The 21413-nt window shown below is 42.5% G+C and overlaps 1 protein-coding gene across 4 annotated transcripts; it reads right to left on the reverse strand.

The window, feature by feature from the left end:
* Positions 1-2244: 2244 nt before the first annotated feature.
* Positions 2245-20402, reverse strand: LOC109687250 (major histocompatibility complex class I-related gene protein). 4 transcript variants are annotated; one of them, XM_074047307.1, is made up of 7 exons: positions 20241-20390; positions 16158-16281; positions 9985-10314; positions 9131-9406; positions 5400-5675; positions 4881-4985; positions 2245-3326 (listed from the first exon to the last, which is right to left on the reverse strand). In XM_074047307.1, the coding sequence occupies exons 2-7, from the start codon at positions 16222-16224 to the stop codon at positions 3286-3288; spliced, it is 1095 nt and encodes a 364-aa protein (XP_073903408.1). In that variant the 5' UTR covers positions 16225-16281; positions 20241-20390; the 3' UTR covers positions 2245-3285. The 4 variants fall into 4 exon arrangements, with proteins under 4 accessions (XP_073903408.1, XP_020020668.2, XP_073903409.1 ...); XM_020165079.2 differs by having other exon boundaries at positions 10054-10314; positions 20241-20387; XM_074047308.1 differs by lacking the exon at positions 16158-16281 and having other exon boundaries at positions 20241-20402.
* Positions 20403-21413: the final 1011 nt, after the last annotated feature.

Consider the following 21413-nt stretch of genomic DNA (forward strand, 5'->3'; position numbering starts at 1 on the left):
CTCTGAGGGTAGCTGGCTGCCATGTACACAGTCTAACTACTCTGAGGCTGCCATGTTGTAAAGAAGCCCAAACTAACCCACCTCCAAGAGACCACACAGACAGTCCCTAAGATCATAGGGAGATAGAGATCTGGCCGCCACCCCCAGCTGCTCAAGTGCTGCACCTTTGTTTCTAGACACCACTTGCCTGCAACTCTATGAGAGGCCAAAAGTCAGCATTGCCTACCTATGCCCTACCCAAAATCCTGACCCATAGAAACTGTAAAAGATAATGGTTTTTGTTGTTTTAAGCAGCTAGATTTTCTAGGTTTGGGGGATTTTTGTCATAATATATGGGGTTTAGGGCAGTCTAAAGCTAGAAGGGTGTTGGAGAAAGAGAATCAAGAGTGAAAAGAAAATGCAGAGATGTTTCAGAGAGATAAAGGCTAAACAATGACAAATGTTCAAAGAAAGAGAGGTGCAGACACTTCAGAATGGGCAGCGGAGAGTCATCCTCTAAGAATGGCAATGCAGTCAAGTGGAAAATACCTGGGCTGGAGGCAGACGACCTGTACTCCCTTCCAGCTCTGTGGCTCACTGCATGTAGCTTTGGGCAAATCCTTTCTCCTTCCTGGAAAACATTCTGTGAACTAATAAATTGTATAAAAAGAAAAAAAAAAAGTAAGAGTGTGTCCCCTCCTGTAATTCTGGGGTCACCAAGCTCTCTCCCGGCTGGAAGATATGCTTCTTAGCTGAGACAAATACCAGATCCACTTGGCAGTTCAGTTTCCGACAAGACATTGGCACTCCTCTTATGTGCTAACTACTCAGGAGGCAGAGATCAGTAGGGTGGTGGTTCAAAACCAGCACAGGCAAATAGTTTGTAAGACCCTACTGAGGAAAAAAAAAATCACAAAAATAAGCCTGGTAAAGTGGCTTCAGGCGTAGGCCCTGAGTTCAAACCCCAGCACCACCCCCCCAAAAAAAAGATAACTGTAGTGCAGTTTTTAAAAAAAAGTTTCATAGGTTCTTCATCTAGTGTTAATACAAAGTATTCAATAAAGACAATTCACAGCCAAAACATAATTGCGGTGATAGCACAGATCTTTGTTCTTAGTGTTTAGATTATGGTAGCAAATATTTCTTAGATTCTGATTACTGAGCATATGTAATCAACAGATACGAATTAATAAAGTGACGAGTCTAATTTTTTTCTTTTTTGGCAGCACTGGGGTTTGAACTCAGGACCTCACACTTGCTAGGCAGGTGCTCTACCACATGAGCCACTTCACCAGCCCAAGTCTAAAATTACTAAGAAATAAAATAATTTTGAACTTCCTACAGTAAAATGAAGGCTTAAAATTTCGGGGCTTTTGTTTTGCAGTGCTGTGGATTGAATCCACAGCCTGGTGCATGCAAGGCAAGCACTCTATCACTGAGTTATACCCTCATCCCTAAATTTTGTGCATTTCTAAAAATCACCTGTTTATAACTTTTTATATTACAAAATCTCCAGGGTATAGCAAAAATGCTTTAAGTGCATACATCCTTGCTTTTGCCTCCTCCTCTTCATCTATTTGGGCATCTTTTGTGTTAGGTGTAAGGTAAGGCCTTCGGAGCACAAAGATACTTCTTGCCCTCATGTCTTTGATGAGGGGATCATAAAGTTGGAGAGTCAAGATATCTACATAGCTACAACACATATCATTTTAAGTGCCCATCCAAAAATATATTATGCCCTAACTTCTGACTGTAAGAAGAAGCCATTCCAGAAATGAACTTGTATACATTCTCTTCACAGTACCGCATTGCTTAAAAAGATGGTATGAAAATATCCCATGGTGACTCCAAAACAAAACAAATGCCATTGGCTCTATGCTACCCAAGGTACTAGAAAAGAGGGATATGCAGTGGGAGTTTAATCCATGGAATTAGGGGAGGACAATAGAACAAGCAATAGTGAGTTTTCAGAGGCTGGCACACTAGCATGTGTACTTTCTGTAGCTGTGATGATTAAAATCATAGTGGATATCAGGGGAGAGCAGAGGTGAAACCTGAGGTGCATGTTCAAAGCCAGTAGTCAGAGTTGGGGCCAGTGAAGTAATAGTGTCAGGGCTCATGTGTGCAGTCACACAGGGCAGGGAAGCAGACAGATGACTGAGTGACTGATGACTCTAAGTCAAGTAGCTACACACAGCAGGAAAGGGAAATAAACTGAGGACTTCTGGGGACTGGGAAGAGTAAGGAAGAGACATGGGACGTTAATTCTCACACAGGAGCTTTTATTTACTTTCAGTGCACACGTATAAAGAAAAAGCCTATGGATGAAGTTGTATCAGGCCCAGCTGCAATAACCCAGGATAGGAAAGACAGAAATTAGAATTGAACCTTCTGTGGTTGGGGATTTAGCTCAGCGGTAGAGCACTTGTCTAGCATGTGCAAAGTCCTGGATTCAGTCCCCAGCAACCCTCTTGCCTCCACCCAAACTTGAACTTTCTTTTGAGACACAATCATACTGTCACTTTTCCATTCAAACATCACAATTGGATGTACATCTCTATAGTTCCACTGAAGGTGATAATCTGTCTGATTATTATTGTTCTTAATTTCCCACAAAAACAGAAAGGGTGAATGAAACCATCTCCATAGATCCAAACAGGCATACTTCCAAGATTCCAAGCCTACTGGGGCAAAGTCATCATAAAAGAACAGGGCACTTGTGCTTTCTATCAGGCCAGGATCTGAGTGAAAGAATCAGGTATTCATAGGCTGTTGTAAAACTTGTTGGCTGCTCTCACAGGGTGATCCAGCCCTACCTGTAGGGTCCTGGTGCCTATGATATTCAAAGCTCCTGCATAAAAAACATTTTCATGAAAGAAGATGAACAAGAAAGGCTATTGTCGTATATTGAGGTGTTCTGAACACGGTGTCAAAGCAGAAGCTGGGTGCTTGAGTCTATGACATTGTAAAGACATTTCCTGTCTGGATGAGAAAGTGCCTTCCAGCTCTGAGATTCTCTAATCTACCCACAAATCACCATGGAGAAATAGGAAGTAGGGAAGTGTTGTGTCATGACACAAACTGTACTTAAAGTCAAATGTGATAAAGGAGTCCATCAAAAGAGCCTGAAAGCTGATACTTCTTTTGGAGCCAAAGAACAAAGAAAAAATCATGGTTCCTATCTTTCTGACATAAACACTCAATCCTGTAACACCCAAGTGTGTGTGAGTGTGGTCGAGAACTTCCAGCAATGGGCTTGAGGGCCTGTGGGGCAGAGAGCTTGGTGACTAGGAAGGTGAACAGCAATCATCGATCTGGTGTAAGATGGTAGATGACTCCATTTTGTTCTGAAAGGAAAAGTGGTTTTCAGTCAGATGCATGTATGTTTCCTCACAGCTCGAAAATAAAATATGCAATGTTCAGCAAAATCTGAGAAGCAGGCACTGACAGTTTTAGCCTGCTTTGTCAAGATTCTCTTAGAACTTGACACATTTTAAGTCACACTCACAAACTCCACAAGATAAAAGGCAGGAACTCAGTTCCTGAGAGAGGTGTGTAGCTGTAAAAAAAACTTTATTTTTTCTTCAGCAGCTATCATTTATTGGACTTGGATTAGTGTTATACCTTATTTATAAGGGAAACATTAATGACTCATTAACTCTGAGTTGATTTTATACTAAAGGGTCAGTTTCACTAGGATATAATAGCATGTACTTGGATAGCATCACCTGAATTGGGTTCAAGATTGAGACAAAGCCAAGATCCTGCTCACCTGGGTTCCAAACCATGACCCAGGTCTCATCAATATTTGCTGTGAACAACTTGAGCAACTAGTAAAACCAGAGGCAGGAAATGACTTTACAAGACCATATCATCAGCTCTATGACAACAGGGATCATGTCTGTCTTTTTCATTGCTATCTCCCAGCAACTGGTATGGTGCTTGGAACACAGTAGTTATTTCACATATATTTAATAAATTAATTTATTTCTATCCACAACATAAAGAGCCTGTATATCTCTTGTTTCTCCATCCCCTTTTCCTTATCCCAAGTCCCATTTTCCAAAGGTGTCTACTCACAAACATATTATTATTATTATGGTGGTATTGGGGTTTGAACTCAGAGCCTCACGCTTACAAGGCAGATGCTCTACCACTTGAGCCACTTTGCCACCCCACATATTATGTTTTGAAAAATGAATTTAGAAGGAAAAAGGACTTTCATAAGATTGGGATAGAAAAATGGTTGTTAAGGACTGGAATATAGTTTGGTGGTAGAGCACTTGCCTAGCATGTACCCTTGATTCGATCCCCCACACAAAAAAAAGAAAAGAAAAATGGTTGTAAAAATGGGAAACTGACTATAGTCTTGATACAAAAGGTGACACTTGCCAAGTGCCAGTGGCTCACATCTGTAATCCTAGCTACTTAGGAGGCTGAGATCGGGAGGATCACAGTTCAAGGCCATCCTGGGTAAATAGTTTGAGAGACCCTCATCTCCAAAATAACCAGAACAAAATGGACTGGAGGTATGGCACAAGTACTAGAGGGCCTGCTTTGCAAACATGAAGCCCTGGGTTCAAACTCCAGTTTCACCAAAAAAAAAAAAAGTGATATTCCCTTAAGTCACTAATCATTAATAAGATGGTCTAAAAAAGACAAACCACAATCGCTGTTATCTTTTGCCTAGGAAAACAGGCCACTTCCCTGGTGAGCAGTATCCATGATGTATATTTCCTATTTGGTGGGAGAGTTGTCCCAGGTTCTTCTGTGACCCCAACATGAAGGTTGACCTGTTTCTAAATGCAGCTCAGAGGAGCAGATACCAAGAACAAAAACCTCAGGAGCTGTAGGAATGAGAACACCTGCAGTCCCCTGGAATACCTCCACATGCCTCTCACCTCGGGGCCTTCTTCTCCAGGCTAGAACACCAACGCCACACAGGATAATAATGAGGACGATGGACCCAAAGACAGCTTTCATTGCAAGAAGGATGGTTTCCAACTCTGAAAGCAAGCAAATGAGAAAAATCCACAAGTCCCCTTTCCCTTCTATGTTAGCTTTCTGGGACTTTTGTCTCTGTGATCATTAGGAAACTCAACATTATCACTTCTCACTCATCAATCTGATGGCTAATGGGATATGTGCTTGTATTTTCTCATGTTTAATTTTAATTTGTAATATAGCAAATAACATTAGATATAATCTACATAAACAAAAGCTCTTTGGGGTCTTCAATAATCTGTAAGAGTATAAAGAAGCCCTGGGACCAAACAGTGTGAGAACCTTTGGTTTAAAAGACCCATTCCACAGCATGAGGGGTGATGCCATGATTTGCCCTCCCCTCCATGGCAAGCAGCATGGCTTCCTGTTCAGCCTTTTCCTAAGTCTCCTTGGACAGTCATGACCTCTGTCCTTACCCTGGGGGGTCTGAAGAACTGTGTGGACGCCACAGTGCTCTACGTGACAGGAGTAAATGTCGCTGCTCTGAGGATCCAGCTCAACTGACACCCATGTCTGATAAGTTCCATCCCCATTGGGAAGAATGTCTCCATAATCCACTTCTTGGATAATTTCTTCTCCATTTTTCATCCATGTCATGGAGATTTCTGGGGGGTAGAAGCCATGAGCTCTGCAGAAGAGAGTTGTAATCCCTGGAAAAGCTTCTTTGCGATTTATTCTGACCAGTGGGGGCTCTAGAAAGAAGAAGCTAAAGTTAAATAGACATGTCTATTGTACTGAGCATACTATATTCAAACTTGGCAACTGGCTTCCCAATTAATTTTTTCACTGTAAGAAATATCTAAAACCAAGAATGACCCAGAACCCAAGTTCATCAACAACAAACTTATTTGTAATATACTTTGTAAGATGGCTAGGTAATGAAGAATGTGGAAATAAGCCACATTCCGCACCTCCAAGGAGGAAAAGCCATATAGCATTGAATGTTTGGAACATGTGCTCGGAATGTTTACTGTTCACCTTTGAAATACATTTGAGTGTCAAGAAAAAGTGAGCCACAAAATGTGTGGTTGCATATGATAAGTAATTTACTAAGAGATTGGAAATTAGAGCTCAGTATTCCCCCACCTTAATTCTGGGCCAATAAATAACACAGCCATCTCTGCTCAATTTTGGCTCTGAATTGCCTGGTATATGCAGATTGGCACTTTGATAATTGTCATCAAATAGAAGCATGCAATAATCTACATCATGGTGTGCCCTCGAAGGAGCTACAGAAATTTGTATTATATAAGAGCTCTAGCAGTGACAACAAGGGATTGTCCATTTGTGACCTTGCTTCCTTGGGACTATTCTGTTCATTTTCCATAGGATGAAACTGAAACTGGGTCACAAAGCCACACAGAGACCAATCACACTATTTAGAGGATTTGCTTCCTGCTCATCTCTAAGATTCACCTCCTCCCCACCACCTTATTATCTGCCACTCTGGATTCAAGGCAGAGCTTCACCTCAACAATACCTTCCTTGTCTTTCTCCTGAGGCATGAAGTTTAGTAACAGGAGAAGACCTCCCAACATTAAAAATAAAATGTGAATTTCACCAGGAAAGCCTTTTTGACAGTGCCTGTAAGAATTAGTCCTGAATTCTTTTCTAGGTATGGGTTTTGACCAGAAGGCTGAGACTGCATTAGGACACTCATGACAGATACAGAGAAGGCTTGGAGTGGGGAGCAGGTACACTGAAGTCAAACTTCCCATGCTCTTCCCACACTGTCCAGGCTCCCCCTTGTTTCTCTAAAGAACACCTTGCACTGAACAGAATCAACAGGATTAGGATGAACCATCAAGTCTCAATTTATAATAACTTTGTTCCAGTTTCCCAACTTTTTCCCCGGTTCTGTGTTCACTGAGAGTCATAGGCCAGGCATCTGGGGGTTCTCTTTGTTTGCAATCAAAGGCATCAAGATCAGGAAGTGGATTTATGTGGGCCCTCTTCATTTATGCCTAAAATGTCTCAGTGATTAAGGGTCATATTCAATGCCAAGTTGGCCATATATTTTAACCAAGTCCTCTCTGTCAGACATTCTTCAGTCAGGTAAAAATAATGACATTTAATATGAGAACAGCACTCTACAATTTACAAAGTATTTTCATCATACATATATACATATACACACATACATATAAATGCACATCAATTTCTGTGAAGTAGGCATTACCACACTATTTTACTTTTCTGGTCTAACATCTATTAGCTCCCCCTTTTTCCTGATAACAGGAATCTTTTCTCCTGCTAAATAGCATATTTTTTCAAAAGCATATTTTGGAAAATTACTCCAACATGTGCATCTGTGAAGAAGTACCAATATTGACCAATATTGGTCACCATGACCCAAACAGTATAGTGGTTAGTCTGTCTTTGCTAGTCCCCAGATCTACTTCCTAACTTTCTGTGCCCTGCCCAGTGCCCCAGGAGTCTGTACTCTTCAGATTACATCTCCAGGCCTTTCTTGCCCTCTGGTTCCAGCTGAGATTGGTCACTAGGATGAGCATCCTTAGCCAAAGATCTGAGAGCTGGAGGAGAGAGGGGTTGGTGTTTTTTTTGTTTTGTTTTGATTTGTTTTGTTTTGTTGGCAGTACTAGGGTTTATACTTAGGGCCTTGTTCTTACCAGGAAGGTGCTCTACCACTTGAGTCATGCCCCCAGTCCTTTTTGCTGTAGGTTTTTGATAATTTTTGTATTTATGCCTGGGCCTACCTGGACATTGATCCTCCTATTTATGCTTCTTGAGTAGCAAGGATGACAGATGTGAGCCACTATGCCCAGCTGAGAGGTTGAGGTTTTAGTCATCAGTTCTCAACCCACCTCACTGCAGTCCTGACAATGGCCATCTACCTCCATAATCACAACTTATGCCTGGAGGATCTTCTTTTTGGCACTAGCTGGACTCTGCTAGAAGTATTCCCTTCCCCTGCCCTTCAAACCATGGAGGTCTAGTGGCTTCTCAATGTTGTACATCTCCAGACATTTCACCATCCCTTACTGGATTATTCAGTCCTTATTATACCTCTGCAGATGATCCTTTGTTGAGTTCTCCCCAGTTAAAACATTTAGTTCTAGCAAGGATTTTATTATCTAGTTTTAGAAGCATACCCTGATGGTCAGAGTGATCAGCCTGAGATGGTACATGATTCAACTCAAGCCAATCAGAGTCCTCCTGTACTTATTTATTTAGGTAACTAATCCTGGAAGATAGTAGCCAATTATTCTGGAATGGTAAAGCCAAGAGGATATGAGCTTTGTGCTAGTAGCCACATCTCTACCTCATGGAGAAAGCCATTCAAATCCTGGTTTTGATTCCATAGATCGCCATACTGCTCTACTACTTGCATTCAGATAGGAAGTGCTTAAGCCAGCTTGAAATAGGTTTGTGGTACCTGCAACCGTTAAACTTAAGATACTCATTCAACTAGTGAGAAGAAAAGTCAAAGACAAACTCTAATAGTCTGCTTTTAGACAGAAAGCACATGTTCATAACTAGCTCAGATTTCTTCCAGACAGGCCGGCCACAACTCTGGAAAGTCCCTCCACCGGGGAATTTCTTCTGTGAAAAAAGAAAGCACATTGTGTCGAGGAGTTTCTTGCAGCATAGTACAGACATAATTCATTTTGAATCATAAGATCATAAAGGAAAAATTCTGCATTAACTAGTTGGCCATTTGGTCATATTTTTAAAGTAGAGGAGGAGCTCTTTATTGAAGGAATTGTAGAATTAGTCATTGAGTAAGGCTAAGAACCTCTGTTTTCTTAAAGGCCTTCTTCATTAGGCCAGAGTTTCACTTATACTGGGGTTGTGGGAGTTCCTAGTTCAATTTGGAAGAATTGCCAAATTGTTTTCCAACATATCATTGACAAGAGATGGAAGGATTTGCCTCACTGGCTTCCCCAAAAAGGAAGTTCCTTTAGAGGTACTCCATTCTATCAAAAACAAGTAAATTGCTAAATTTTGTCAAAATGTTGCTAAAAATATGACTAATGAGAATTCTCATGGGAAGTTATAGGTCACAATAGTCCAGCTAAAAGAGAAATGGATTTCAGTACAGGATGAATGTCACATACATAAGAGAAAGTTATGTATAGAACCAGTTGTTCCAGAGCTGTGAGAACAAGATGTTCTCTCTTTTTACCTGTTCTCTGTAGGGTATCTTTTCCATACTCCAAGAACCTCTTTAGCCAGGCAATGCATTCTTCTTCCAGCCAGTTCTTTTGATATTGTAGCTCATGATGATTGGCCTCCCATGCCCGCTTGGTGATGTGAGCCACGCTATCTACAGCCACCCAGGAGAGTGTGTCTTTATTGAAGATGATGAAATCCTGTCCATCATATGCATACTGGAGAAACCCTGTAGCACTGCCATCCTCCAGCAACTCACAGCCAATCATTCTCTGGTAAGTGTGAAGCCCTGGAACATACACAAGTCAGTAGGGACAGAGGGGGCTCTCAGGTGATGTGCCTGGGGCAGGTTGGAAGTACCCTTTGCTCTACAAGATGTCACCGAACAGACCTGTCATGCATTGTTGGGTCTCCATGAGGTCCTGTTATCTAAATCCACTGTTGACAGATACTTGTAACGTACCACATGCCAAAGGGCATAATTCCTGCCTTGGGGAATTATCTTATCTTCAGAATGATTAATTGAGAAACTTTATGCTAATATGAGTACAGTAGAGAAACAGGAAACATATAGGAGCCAGAAATATCCCTAAGAAAGTTAATGTAGTTAGTCATTAGGCATAAGTAAGCAAATCACCATGCGTACCAGGAAATGAGGCACACAAATGGGCAAATTTAGAATCAGAAAGAAGATAGAAGTTAGAAGACTAGATGGCAATGGGATGGGAATGGGAGCAAAGGACAAAGAGCGCTCAGGAAAGTGATGGACAAAGATGCAAAGGGCAGATGGTAGGCATCGAACTCCATTAACCAGATTTTCCAGGCTTTCCCAAAAGCTATAGAGAGTACAAGTCAGCAACTGCTCACATTGTCCATAGGCAGCCCTAGGCTTCTCTGCTGGGGAGGGACCAGTGAGGGAGAGTGCTGCAGTCACACCTGAGTGGTTGTAGTGCCTCTGCAGGTGTCTCAGCTCCACTTTGAATGTCTGCTCCCAGCCCCTCAGCAGCTGAGTGTACCTCTCCCAGTGATCTGGTGCCAGGTTCTCTGCCATCCATAGGGCCTGAGGCTCCTTCTGCCGAGTGACACTGTCATATGTGGTGATAGGGTGTGAGTCCACATACCCAACGGAGATAAATTCAGGGACCCCATAGCCAGGATCCGAAACACCAAGGCGAAAATATCTCAGAGAGTGAGTCCCTGGGGAGAAGGCAAGGAAGGAAGATATTTAGAGTCCCAGATGACCAAATGCATAAAGGCAGTCCACTGAATCCCCACATTGGCATCCCATCTCCATACTCAGCAGCACCCATGACTTTGGGGATCCGGCTGCCATTTCCTCAGAAATTAGCACCTGGAAAGGACTTTAGAACTCTTTATCAATGACCTGACCTTTTTTGTTCAGGTTAGGAACCTTAGGATAAAATTTTACAAGTAACCTCAACTTGTAAACAAAGTATAGCAACTGCTCTGATTTTAGGGGAAGGGCCCAAGACCACTCACTGAGCTCCCCAAGGCGACCATGCCTGAGGGAACCCTCAGGAAATCTGAGGGTTGAAAAACCCTAATAACCCAACTCCCTGTTTTACCAACATTGCCTCTAGGTGGCTAAATGAGGATCTCCCACTTCACCCTTTTGTGACACGTGGGGACCCACACACACACACACACACACACACACACACACACACACACATGCATACACACACTAGGTTAGGCAGAACAAGAACCCCCATAAACACTCAGGTGTCCTAAGAAACAATTTTTAAAAGATTTTAAACCCCCCCACTAGCCATTTTCTTGCTTTTTTTCTTTTTTTTTTTTTTTTGCAGTATTGGAGTTTGAACTCAGGGCCTAGACCTTGAGCCACTCCACAAGCCCTTTTTTGTGATGGGTTTTTTCAAGATAGGGTCTTGCAAACCATTTGCCCAGGCTGGCTTTGAACTGAGATCCTCCTGAGTAGCTAGGATTACAGGTGTGAGCCACCAGCACCATTTTCTTATTCTTGCTCTACTTTTTCATTAAATGTCAATATAAGGGTTGTGATCATCATTAAAGGTTAAAAGCATGGTGAATGAAACAAGTGTTTGGCCTCCCTTCTGTTCCTGTTGAACTCTTCTGAACCCACTGATCCAAGAAGTTTGGGGTCTGGTGAGGTAGTCTCCATGCTAGCATGGACCCTCAAGGAAGCCTTTCCCGAGAAGGTAACATCTTAGAGGAGATCTCAGACACAGGTAGGAGGTGAGTAGACAAAGGGAGGAAGTACAGGAGGGAGGAAACTGGGAGAAAGCAGTAACTACGCATTCAAACAGGAGATCTGAGGGAGCAGAGTGAGTTGTGGGAACCACAGCTCTGATAGCCACATACATCAGAGGGCAGTGGGAATGATAATGCCTGGGAGGGAAGCAAAGCCCAGGCTGAGAAGAGCAAGCCCTCCATGCCGCATTATGCCAAAGAGCTGGCAGGTAAGAGGTGCCCAGTTCTTATTGGCAGAGCAGGATGGAGCCAGAAGTGGAAAGAGAAGGAGGTGGGTTCCAGGCCATTGTCTGGAAACACCCATCTCTCAGCTTTTTGTCTTGTTACCTCCTGCTATTCTTCCCCACCTAAATCCTTCCCAGTCATCAAAACTCCCTCTCCAAACAGTCCCATGACCAGCCGTGACATCTGCATGGCTGAGTCAAGAGGACCAATGGAGACCCACATGCCAGAAATCCAAATATTTAAAAGGAATAAATCAACCGAACAAACTAAATGTTCTAACCTGCTAACTTGAGAAATAACCCTTAATATGACCTTGAAGGCCAAGCGCACGTTTTAAAAGTCTGTCTCTGTGAAGTTCTAGACCTGGATGTAGTGGCATAGAGAAAACAAGTCCATCCTCTAGCCCCCAGTCCTTGGCCTGGAACCTACCTCCTTTGCTTCCAATTTCTGGCTCCATCCAGTCCTACCAAGGGCTTTGTGATCACATTTAAATACTCCTTCTCTCTCATTCAAACTTCATTCACAAACACAGGCTCCTGGCCATCCCTTGGACCTAGCAGGGCTTCACAAGAAGCATAGTCCACCCTTCTGAGATGGACCAAAGGAGTAGCCTGTGTAAACCTACATAGCCTGAGTCATCTGACAGGGAAAGACATGTTCCCAGCCACATAGAGTGTGGTCTAGAGTGGAGAGGCATGGACATAGGATAGCCACATCCTTTGGCCTCCCAGACTCCTTGCTCTGGGAGGGAGGAAAGGTCAGGAATGTGGATAGTACAGGGTCAACATGAGGCTCTGAAGTGTGGAACATATTCAGGGTTTCCCTTGCCTGTATTAAAAGGCCATATTAGACACCACTTCTCCAGACTCTTTCCATACTGTCTAACCCAATGCTGGCATCCTCTTTGGGAACTCCCATAGCACTCGAGTGTTCCAGTGTGGCTCTTGTCACTGCAGAAAAACCTCCATGAGTGTCTGGCTCTTATTTATTAAGCTAAATCCCATTCAATGATGTTCATTCCTACCTCTCAATTTATAAACATATAGTGAAGAAAAAACCCCCACAAACTTAAAAAAAAAAATCAGCTTACAAAATGGTTGGGTTAGCCTCTGTTCAAGCAAGTCTGTCTATATTTTTCTAAAAGTGTCTCCTATAGTTTGGATCTTAAATGTCGCTGTCCTCCCACCCTCTCCCTGTAAAAACCATGTGCTGAAAGCTCAATGCACGGTGTGGCTTCTTTGGGAGGTGGTGGAACCTTTAAGAGATGGGTGGGGCCTAGTGTGAGGGTGTGCTCTTGAAGAGCACCAGCCCCCTCCTCTTTCTCCCTCTCTTTGCTTCCTGTTCACCATGAGGTGAGCAGCTTGCTCTACCATATGTTCCCAACATGATGTGCTGCCTCACCACAGGCCCCAAAACAACCAATCAATCATAGACTGAAACCTCTAAAACAGTGAGCAAAAATAAACCTTTTCTCTTTATAGGTTGACTGTCTCAGGCATTTGTCACAGTGATAGAAAGCTGACTAACACACTTTATGAAAGAATTCATAATATGTAGCTCATCTATGAGCCCTAACCACCCCCATACCAGAAGTACCCTTACTTACCTTAACTACTATGAGACAGGATGCCCTGAGATAGAACCAGGCCTACTGGGCACCTTCTGCCTAATTGTACCAGTTCTGTAGAGCCAGCGTGAACCCCTGTTTCTCTCTGCAACTCCAACTGGGGTGGGCAGTCTGGCAGGGTTCAGAGCAGGCACTCAGCCCATGGGTTCCCTTCTCATACCTTCATCCTCCATGTCAGCAGCAGCACTGAGCAAGAGACAGGTTGGTGTCCTCCAGACCCAGACAGCATAAGGCCCCCAGTGCCCCTCTCTATTGCTTTAACCTTTCACTTTCCTCTTTCCCCTCTGTAGTGGGTGGGGCTGATGTTGGTGGCAACATAGACGAAGCCTCTGGGCTGTCATGAGAGTCTCTGTTCATAGAAGTTTTGGCTCTTATGAAAATAAGAGCCAGAGATTGAAGCAAAAGCACAATGGTTACCACATTTTGCCTTCTGTGCTATCTACCTTTGCTTGCCTTCTACTTTCTCCACCCTGAGCCATTTAAGGACTGACTTTCAGTTCTTTTTCTTCATATTTCCCACAAGGCCTAGCACAGGGAGCTTGGCAGTTGGTAGGAAGCTGGTAAATACTTCACAAACCAAATGGTTGGTGAAGCACTTTATTTCTCTGTTTTGGAATAACAAAATATGCTGAATTTAACCTGGAACTTAAAGTTTAAAAAATATTTTTCATTCAAGGAAGACTGGTGAATGGGGAGCAGATCTAAAATCTAATTTATATCCAATTTGAAATCTGCAAAATACAGATATATTTGAGCCTTCAATTAATTTTCAAACCGTTCTATTTCTCCACATCTAGAAAGGTTTTGTGGCTACTCTGGAGATGCAACTATACAAAGATAGAGGCAAATGGGAAGAACAAGCTGGGCGCTGGAGACTCACACCTGTAATCCTAGCTACTCAGGAGGCAGAGATCAGGAGGATCGCAGTTTGAAGCCAGCCAAGGGAAAAGAGCTCGAGAGACCCTATCTCGAAAAAACCCTTCATTAAAAAAAAGGGCTGGTGGAGTGGTTCAAGGTGTAGACTCTGAGTTAAAGCCCCAGTCCCCCCCCAAAAAAAATTTAAAAAGGGAAGAATAAATCACAAGCATTAGTTCTCATACTTTCTTGTTTGTTTTTGGCGGACTCTTCAGTAGTATGTGGTTGAGCAGGGAAGAAAAAGAAAGGAAGGGGTCAGGGGCCCACAATCCCTTTCAGAGCTATACCCTCAATGACCAGAAGACCTCTCACTAGGCCCGGCTTCTAAAGTTTCTATCACCTCCCACTAGTATCATCCTGGATACCAAATCTTAACATGTGGGTTTTGGGGAACATTTAAGAATCAAAACTATAGCACTTAATTTCTTATTAAACTATAACTTCATAAAATTTTGCATTATGTAGAGTTAAAAGAAGTAGCTATAAAGCACTGACAGTACAGTATACTCTCCTTTTTTTGTCCCCAATTTCAGTCCTCTTCCTGGTTTTGGAGCAGTTGTTCTGCACCAACAAGCCTTGAGTTCAAAGATAGCTCAGTACCTAAATACTAGACTCCATCTGAGGTCTGCTTGTCTACCCCATATGGCTCTGATCCAGGACATCACAGTCCTCTCTTCTTCATGCACCATGGGCCTGGTTACCCATCTGGTACAAGGTACAAGTCGCACTTCTACAGTGTACAAGTTGTGCTTGCTCCTTAGTTGGGCTTCCAAAATGTTACTTCACTGTGATGGGATGTTGACTGACAGATGTGAAGTCAGTAACTGAGAACAGAAAAGATAGGAGAAAGTCCATGGTACGCTCTCTTTCATACTATGTTAGACATTGTGATAATTTACATCCTACCAGAATATGTTGTTCAGATGTTCAGATTTCTAGTATAACTATTAAGGCTGAATTATATGAAAAGACAGTATCAGCCCACAGATATGGAAAACTCATATAATTCCATCTCATCTTCTGATTCTCTTTTTGTGAGATGCTGCTTCTTAAAGGGTATTTGCTGCTCTGTCCCATGACCTTCCTTTTTTTTGGCGGTACTGGGGTTTGAATTCAGGGCCTCACTCCTGCTAGGCAGGCGCTCTACCACTTGAGCCACTTCACCAGCCCTCCCATGACCTTCTGATAGGCATTTCTGAAGAGCCTGACCAACACAGCCAAATGGTTCTTACAATAGGTACACTGGTTACTCTATAGTCCTAAATTATGTCCCTTTAACCTAGAACAGAGCCAGTTTGTCCATTTTTACAAAAAAGGTTGTAAAAACCTAATATAATTGATGATGTGTTATCAGGCAATCATCCATGGAGATAATTTGTATTTATTATCTACCATGTAGGGGAAATTGTGAGGCAATGTCAGAAAGAAAAAAACAAATCAGGTGACAGTACTTTCATTCAGGAATTTATGGTATCATTGAGAAACTAAAGCGCATAAGTAAATGCAATTGCCACAAAAGAGGCAGATAATAGCTGGAGTGCTCCAGGAGGTCAGAGGGCAGAGACCCTGCTCTAATAGGAAGCCACCCATTGGGAAATGCTCGAATGGGGAAGTGCAGATTATTTGAATCTTCAATGAGTCATGAAAAGTGGCATATCTTAATCACAACCAACAGAATTGCATATGTTTATTGAGCAAGTACCAAGGTAACATATTAAGCCCTTGATAAACATGGGTTTCATTTACTCCTCACAACAACCCTTTGAGATAGATTTTATCATTCCCATTCCACAGATGAAAAATGGGTGCAGAGAGATTAGTTGCCAAAGATCACCCTTAGAATCTATAAATGGAAGAACCTGGTACCAAGATCTGATCTCGCCAATGGAAGCCTCTCTACCTTACAGTACCCAGCCTTACCTAGTGAAGGGGCAATTCCCCAGCCCAGGCTCTGTGTCAGCCTTCTAACTTCTAGACCATCGCTGCTCTCTCTCGCCCCCTTGTGTCAAGGATGACTCACAGTTTCTGATTTCCCAGTTGCTGGGGTCCAGGCTCCAGACCTTCCTCAGGTGGCAGTAGGTCCTCATTGGATAACCAAGTCAACAAAGTCCAAGTTATTTGTTGTGTCTTCCAATGCCCAATGCCTTAATAAGGTTAAAATGATTATGACTCCTGGGAACTACTCTTTGGAATTTCAGGCATCAAGGGAATGAGGGGGGAGAAGTGGATGGCGATATTTTTAGTTAAGAGAAACTTTGGACACTTCTCAAATCAGGCTGTGATGTGAACACTTTTACATGCAGCAGGAACTGTTAGTCCCCTCCCCTAATTACTTGTCTAATGATGGGAACTTATCGGGAACCTAAAAGTGCCAAGTGTGACAGTCTAACTTCTTAGCTACTCTTTCATGGCTACCCTTTTGAAGGTTACCAGTATCTCATTTCATGTAGGCCTTATTCTTTTCTGAATTTCCAGTAAGCACTAAGTTCTAGTTGCTAGGGGCTCAGAAATGAACAAATCAAAGTCCCAGACCTCTGATCTAATTTCTAGAAGGGAGATCGGTAGCCAAAAATATATAATACAAGATCAGGTGGTGATCAACCCTGCAAAAGAAAAATAAAGCAGAGAAAGGAGATAGTGTGGAGAAAGTTGATCTTTTAGATAAAGGGACCAGAAAAGGTATCTCTGAGAAGCAAACCTTTGAGCAGAGATGTGGCTAGAGTGAGGAATTAAGCCATGGCAGAAGCATAGCAAACCCCAGTCCTTGAGGAGGGTACATGCTGGTCATGCTAGAGGAATAGCAAGGAAACACAGAAGGGCCCTGCAGAGACCTGGGGAGAGAATGAATGAATGACCTCTGGTGGTTTCTTTCAGTACTCTGGGTACAATGATGACCATATGACTTATATTTTCCAGAAGAATTCCAATTTTATGAATACTATTCTTTTTAAATGACTCATTGAAGTTGTAACAAGATGTGACTTGACATATATGCTCTTGAAAGGTTTTCCCTAATAAATATAAACCTGGATGTCAGAAAGAATGTCCTTTGTCATCTGTCTCAATTTGGGCTTCATAAAATAAAAGTATTTAGAGAGCCACACGTTGACCTTTAATCTAGGTCCCCTCCCTTCAGTTTTTGGCAATTCTCTGGGGTAGGAGGATTGAGGTCAAGTGAGAATAGACAGATATTCCACCAAATTGAAGAAAAATTTACAAATTAGTTGAATTTCTCAGATTTAGGTAAATTCAGTGTCAACCAAGAAGATGACAGTCTTAGGGGAGTCTTGGAGAGATTTCTATTGCATGTACCCTGGTAATGACTCCATGGAAATAGACTGAAGTCTAATAAAATCTATAGCAAATGCCCATATTTTCTCAGGTCAGAACTTAAGATCATTTCTAAGTAGATAATCAACAAGTCTGTCTTCTAAACTAGCCCAACTGGCAGCTTTAGGGGGCTTATCCATCATTGGTCCTTGTCTCTGACGGACTCCACCATTCATGAAATAGACTGATATTGTGAACTAATACATCCACAACATTATGAATGACATCAAAAGACTGACCTTGATTATGGCAAGGCGAAACACACAAACCCTATGTGACCATTCAGGAGAATTCTCATGCATGCTCCCAGTCTGATTAAATCCACCCACATCACCAGTTCAGTTTCTCATGGATTGAAATGAAGAATAAGATGAGTGGTAAAAGCATGAAACACTTTTTTTCCAGACAAATTCTGCAACCATGATAAATCACAGTTTTGAATTTGTAGTCGTTATTGCTGCCCAAGCTCTCTCTAGCTCACAGTCAGATAATTTCAATTTCTTTTTTTTTTTAACCATTTTTTTCCTTTTATTTATATGTGCATACAATGTTTGGGTCATTTCTCTTCCCTCACTTTCTAATGGGTATTACTTTGGAACATAAATTCACTCAGGTAGCATTTATTAAATGCCTATTGGGTACTAGGTAGGGAAATAAGAGAAAATTGAGACTATCACTTCCAGCCTTTAAGGAGAATCTTGCAGGGAAGATTTTTGGAAATAGAAAATCATAGAACTATAAACAGTAGCCACGTGAACACAAAGGGAGGAGTGGTCACCTTTGGGCTATGGGATCAATGCCAGCAACATACTGGAAGAGATAGTGCAGTTATTTCAACAATTTCTAGAGCTGTGACCCCAACACTCTGTTATCCTTCCCTGTGTTCCCTACCAATGGTTTAGAAGCACCTAATCAAGACTAGCACTGGGCACAAATATCAAGTAGACCTCATGTCTTTTCCCATAACTTGAAAATCCCTTCCCTGTCAGTGATGGGATCCTGGCAGGAAACAGCTTTTACTCCAGATGGATTGCATGGAGAGGCCTTAATAAAGGGACACCTTGCAGAGGTATGAGCTAGGTTATGGGAGCAAATAAGGATAATGAGCACCTGGAGTCTAGCCACTATGAGAAACCATTATTATTCCTAGGGTGAAGACATAAGAATAGCAAATAAGACTTACTAAAGCCTGATGAGAGTGAGAACCATAAATAAGGGATTATTTGGGAAAAAACTAGATTGCAGAGGGACACAGTTACTATCAGAGATGTTACTGAAAGAGGGGAAGGAACAAGAAAGACATATTCCAGTCTCTCTTTCCTCCCCTTTCTGGTCTCTCTTCTTTCAGCATCTCCCACAGGTTGAACCCATGTAGAAATCAGCCTGCAAGGGAGATAAGAGTGATGCAGTCTGTAGCAGTCAGCCTCCAGGACACAAAATAGCACAGAGAAGGAAAGCGTCAAAGGGGTCAAAAGGAGAGTAACTAGCACAAAGTGACCTCCCCTACCCTTTGTAACTTGTTTTATTTTACGTTCCCCCAATTACCAAGGCACCAAGTGTTCACATCCAACGGTGCCATGGTGTTGTGAAAAACTGAAGGTCAGACTGAAGGTCAGAATAGTTGTGTGTACTTCAGACTTCTCACCATGTGAGCTTCATCAATCTCTCTAGGCCTAGAGAAACATCTAGGCCTTATCTTAATTTCATTTTAAGTATTTTTTGGAGGGTTGGTGGCGTGGCTCAAGTAGTAAAGTGCTTCTTTAGTAAGCGTGAGACCCTGAGTTCAAACCCCGGTGCTGCCAAATCAATGAATAAAATAAAAAACCATGGCAAAAAAATAAAGATAACATAAAATTTGACATTTAAAAAAAAAAAGTATTTTTTGGAGCTAGGTTCTCATTATGGTTGTCCAGGGTGGCTTCAAATGCCTCTGTCTTCTTGGTAGCTAGAGTACAGGCTGTGTCATTGCGCTGGGTTGTTATATCCCCAAAAGCACTTTGCACACAGCAGGCCATCAATCAATATTATAGAATTAATACACAGATGATTTGAAAGAGCTCCTTCCTGACATGGTTGTGTGTCATCAGTCACCAGCTAAGGTGGTGGGCAGGTCTGAGTTCTGGACCCTCCCACCAACACCCAGCCTGGAGAGCAGTTGGTTAGGGCAGAGAAGACAGGTGCTTCCTGACCCTAAAAGGTCCTCTTGCAAAGTTGGGACAACAGAAGAATTCTGCTTCCCCAGTAACAGGAGTCCCCTAAACTTTAAAACTCTTCCTTCTATGTGATTAATATTTCTTACACCCAGTAAACAAGCCCAGCGCCATGGTTTTATCCTTCTTGGATCTTTTGTTACAGGTAGACCCTGTGGTGAGGAGGAAAAACATCTATCATGAACAATGGATCTCTGAAACTGTTCAATGCCCCTGAAACTCTAAGTACACTCCCATGAGACTCTCCTAAGTTAAAAAAAGAGGTGAAACAAAAATAAAAGGAAAGATATGAGCAGAAAAGAAAGGAGACAGTGCTCAGAGGAAAAATGAGACAGTTACCAGGAAATTCTTTTCAGAATGACTTCCATCTGCTCAAAAGGTGGGTGACATCAAAATGCTACTAACATACACTGGAAACTTGTTCAGCTGGTTCGCCACCCCTTCAAGTCCTGGGTATAACGCACACGTGTCTCTGCCCCGGCTCTTCAGTTTTTCACCACAAGTTTTAGGAAGCAAATGCTCCTGGCTTTGGACTTAGAGTAAAGAACATCGGGGATACTCACGGGCCTGGTTGTGCTTCGCCATGCCTACAATGATGAGAGGTAACAGGAGCGCCATCAACCGCTACGAAAGTCCTTCTGTTTCCGGGTTCTTTAATCAAAACACTGACAGGCCCCTGCTGATCCTTTGAGAACCTATGCTCCAATCGCTCTTGGGTGATTTAGCAACTGAGCAACATGCAAAACCTTCTCCCAATAGTAACAGGGAAAAGTATGTACTGTCATCAGTTGCTGAGTAGAATAGAAAGAGACAAACGTGAAAGCAGTAAGTTTTAACCCTTTGGTGGCTTCAGACACAGATTGTTTCTTTTGGCGTTGCCTGTCTTCACCCTGTCCTCAACTTTTATTTATGGAGCAGAGTTACGTGCGAGGCATGGGGAAACAAAGATTAATAATACCCGGTTACTTACGGAGCTCAGTTACTGCCTTTGTGCCTTCCCTGAAGTTTAGGATTTGCCCAAGGGTCAGAGAGAAAGTCACATCAGGCTGCCAGGGTTTGGAACTCTATGCTCTGGCATCCTGCAGTCTTATATCCCATCTGTTAGATATACCTTGTGATATTTAGATTGTCAGGTATTTGGCTAAGGTCTGCCTTCCCTAATGCTCTTGCACCCAGCATAATAGGCCCCCCAAAATGAAAAAAAAAAAAAAGGCCTTACAATTCTGAGGGGCAGCCTCTCAGCTGACTGATTGGCAATCCCCAAGGTCAAGATGTGGTTATAACATGTGACAGATTGGAAAACAGCAGAGAGCTGGGGAACAGGCCCAGACAGGAAAGAGGAAGTACAGGTGAATAGGAGAGAAGCCTGGAGGCAAGGCCATGGCTCAGGCTCAGGGATCTGGGTTGCATCCCAGCTGACTGTGGATGGAATCCCAAACTGCACTGAGGCTTGGTGTCTTCAACTTGAATAGCAATTCTGGCATGCATTTCACAGGATTGTTGAAGGAGTCCATGAGGTTCTGTTTATTATGCATTTAAGAGGTAGTAGACCCATGCACACTGTTTACCTCTGTGGTAGGCTGATTTGATGTCCTGCCCCAAAGATGTCCACACCCTAGTCTTCAAAACCTATGAATATGCTATCTTATGCAGAACTTTGCAGATGTGATTAAATTAAAGACCTTGAGATGGGAAGATTATCCTGGATTATCTTGTGGATCCAGTGTAATCATAAG

Source organism: Castor canadensis, chromosome 11, assembly GCF_047511655.1.
Source record: "Castor canadensis chromosome 11, mCasCan1.hap1v2, whole genome shotgun sequence".
NCBI lineage: Eukaryota > Metazoa > Chordata > Mammalia > Rodentia > Castoridae > Castor > Castor canadensis.